Raw genomic sequence first — 3,462 nt, 5'->3', positions numbered from 1 at the left:
GACTCTTACCTCTTTGCTCCTGCAAATAATGCTTAACTATGTGGCTTCTTACTGTCTCTGCAAAGAACAGCCTGAATGTTCCTCATCTCCAAGCTTCCTGCATCCTTTCAGGCTTAGGCTCACCTTAATCTGACTTTGATTGGGACTGACTTAAAAAACCTTCACATTTATGTTGTAAGTGATTTGGGATCTTAACTTCTCCTGCCAGCCCTTTCCACAACCTCACTATTCTTCACTATGACAGGTCTTCCCATCTTCTTTGTTCTCCAAAGTGCTTCATAAATAGTTAACTTGACATAGTAACAGAAGCACATTTAAGCAATGAATACCTTTGAGGTGTACTGGAAGATGTCAGCAATGATCCTCATGGATGGCTCTGGGGGGAATATGTACGTATTGCGGACCATGAACTCCTTCAGGATGTCATTTTGGATTGTCCCTGTCAGCTTGGCCTGGGGCACTCCCTGCTCTTCTCCAGTCACAATGAATGTTGCCAACACAGGAATCACTGCCCCGTTCATTGTCATGGAAACAGACATTTTCTCCAAAGGAATTCCATCAAAAAGGATTTTGGTGTCTTCCACAGTGTCAATGGCAACTCCAGCCATTCCAACATCTCCTCGAACTCGTGGATTGTCTGAGTCATAGCCACGGTGGGTGGCCAAATCAAAAGCAACAGACAATCCCTGCTGGCCAGCTACAGGAAAGAGAAACAAAAAACCATGGTATCAAAAGATGTAGAAATCCCCAAACAACTCCTCAACAACCACGGAGAATTGGTTTGGGTTGGAAAGGACCTTAAAGATCATCTAGTTCCAACCCCCCTGCCATGGGCGGGGACATCTGCAAAGGACAACACTCTGCAGAAATATTGGGAAAACTGTTCTCAAATAAGGAAAATCCCCATACTTTGTATTTAGTAATATGCCATGAATGACACTATTTATAGGTATTTATGAGTTCCTTCAGAATATGAGATGGAAACCCAAAACGTCAGAATGCACTAACACCAGAAGTTAAGTTACATAGTTCAACATTTTTTTTCCACTACAATTTTCTCTCATGGTCTCAAAACAAGTGTGAAGTGCTCCATAATCTCTGCTGGTTGGACTCTGGGATGGAGCCAAATTACGTCTCTCTATGTGTTAAGGTGCAATAACTAAACCCAGCATTTAACACATTCCTTTTCCACAGCAAAATGAAGCAAAGGCAGTTCCAGAAATGATCCAATTTCCCAATAATAAAGAAGTACAGCGCCACTGGGAAGATCCCATCAGAAACCCAAACTCATGAGGCAAAACAATCCCATTTGCCATGTAACTCACTGAATCCATGTTCCCCACTGCTTCACAAGGCAATGTTTTTTCCCAAACCAGCTGCCCTACCTTTTATGTTGTCCTTGTAGAACTTGTTGCTCTCCTCCACCGTGCTGAATCCAGCATATTGTCGGATTGTCCATGGCCTATAGGTGTACATGGTGGGATAGGGCCCCCGAGTGAAAGGTTTCACCCCTGGCAGCTCCTCAGGGAGGTCCTTGGTGTCCCTCTTGGAGTACAACGGCTTGATGTCGATCCCCTCTGGGGTGTGCCAGATTAAATCCTTGGGGTTTTTGCCTTTTAGCTGCTTTTCAGCCAGGGTAGCCCACTCTGGGTGCAGGGGCTGCCTGTGCAGGGAACGCCATGTGCTCCGGCTGGCTGGAATCTGTGCCGGGGAAGTGTGGTGGCACGGCCGCAGCCACAGGATGACGTCCCTGGCCCTCAGCATGGCTGAGCTGTCAGCTTGGGGTGAGCTGGACAAAATAAATACACATATCTGCATTATCATTTTCCTCTAGCCAAGGAAATGTTCCCAAACCCGTCTATATTCACATCGTAAATGTGTGACTTATTCAGTCCCTCAGCAGCACCATCGTTAATCAGTCACTGAAAAGCCAGTATGAGGAATGAAGATGCCATGCCCAGCTACCCTCTGACCTTCCCATCTCTCCCATCTATGAATTCCTTAAAGGCAAAGAGGGACCCTCTTCCAGGAATGGGGCAGCCAAGGCTTCTCTGGACAACCTGTACCAGGGCCTCACCACCGTCACAGGGAAGGTTTTCTTCCTATATCAAACATCAAGGAGGCACTCTGCAGAAAGTGGACTGTCAGAAAATTGCTGATATATCACAAACTTTGGAAAAGGTGGCTTGGGCTGGATGGTAACCAGAGACACTGAGAAAAAAAGGAGAAAAAGATTGTGGCGTGTGAGAACACAGGGATAATGCAAGAGCTCCAGAGCTCATGCCTCCACACGTGAGACTGGTATGGAAGACAACTTTAACTTTCTCTGTGAGGGTGGTGAGGCCCTGGCACAGGCTGCCCAGAGGAGCTGTGGTTGCTTCGTCCCCAGAAACGCTCAAGGCTGGATGGGGCTTGGAACAACCTGGTGTAGTGGAAGGCATCCCGGCCCACGGCAAGGGGTTGGAATGAGATCATCTTTAAGGTCCCTTCCAACCCAAACCATCCTGTGATTCTGTAAGCTCAGTAACTCCTGAAAGCTGTAAGTTCCTTTGCTGCTGCTCTCCATACCCTATCCCTGTTTCTTTCTGAAGCCACAACCTTTACAGCTTGGCTCCAAGGGCCACTCACCTCCTCTCTGCCTCATTTCCTTCACAGCCCCTGGAAAATCACACTTCCCTGACACCTTTATGAGCAATCCCACATAAAACTGGAAAACACCTCTCTCACCATTATGGTGTTGCAGCAACACTCCAAACACATGCTTTAATAATATATATGCTAAATGTGGCATGTATATAACCTGCTGGGCGCAGAGGAGCACCTGAGGAGCACTCATTCCCTGTGGGCATGTGATGCTGCAGCCAGGATGAAAGGTAACCTGGGCCCCCACTGCTGCATCAGTCACAGAATCACAGAATGGGACAGGTTGGGAGGGACCACAAGGGGTCATTTGGTCCAACCTCCCTGCTCAAGTAGGGTCCTCCCAGAGCACATGGCATAGGATTGTGTCCAGACAGCTCTGGAACATCTACAGTGAGGGAGATTCCACAAACTCTCTGGGCAACCTGTTCCAGTACTCAGTCACTGCACAGGAAAGAAGTTCTTCCTCATGTTCAGGTGGACCTTCCTGGGCACCAGTTCCAGCCCATTCCTCTTGTCCCATTGCTGGGAAACCCCAACTGGTCCATCCTCTGCCCCCTCCCTGCAAACACTGACAGACATGGACGAGGTCCCCACTCCGTGTTTCTTCTTGAGGATGAACAGGCCCAGCTCCCTCAGCCTTTCCTCCTAAGACAGATGTTCCAGTCCCTTCATCATCTTTGTCACCCTCTGCTGGAGCCATGTAAGAGACTTAAAAATCATAATTGTCTTAACCACTGTTAAGATCACTGAAGGACTTTGCCTACTATGCCCAAACTGTATAAAGAAGCTCCAACCACAGAAGCCCACCCTGTCCAAATA

General features: G+C 47.7%; 2 protein-coding genes across 2 annotated transcripts in view; one reads left to right on the top strand and one right to left on the bottom strand.

Moving 5' to 3' along the window:
* MMUT (methylmalonyl-CoA mutase) overlaps window positions 1-1,981 on the bottom strand; it is a 15,347-nt gene extending 13,366 nt beyond the window's left edge. Inside the window, exons 1-2 of the mRNA XM_029965832.1 lie at window positions 1,386-1,981; window positions 330-697 (exon numbers count right to left, since the gene is read on the bottom strand). Coding sequence (XP_029821692.1) covers window positions 330-697; window positions 1,386-1,824 — 807 coding nt within the window. The 5' untranslated portion in view covers window positions 1,825-1,981. The remainder of the gene's footprint in view (window positions 1-329; window positions 698-1,385) is intronic.
* Window positions 1,982-3,220: 1,239 nt separating this feature from the next.
* Window positions 3,221-3,462, top strand: part of CENPQ (centromere protein Q) — a 7,157-nt gene continuing 6,915 nt past the window's right edge. Inside the window, 1 exon segment of the mRNA XM_029965764.1 lies at window positions 3,221-3,264. Coding sequence (XP_029821624.1) covers window positions 3,221-3,264 — 44 coding nt within the window.

The sequence above is a fragment of the Manacus vitellinus genome, unplaced genomic scaffold (genome assembly GCF_001715985.3).
Source record: "Manacus vitellinus isolate BGI_N305 unplaced genomic scaffold, ASM171598v3 scaffold_11_pilon, whole genome shotgun sequence".
Lineage (NCBI taxonomy): Eukaryota > Metazoa > Chordata > Aves > Passeriformes > Pipridae > Manacus > Manacus vitellinus.
Note: the sequence above shows the minus strand (reverse complement) of the source record. Positions and strands in the feature narration are given on the sequence as shown.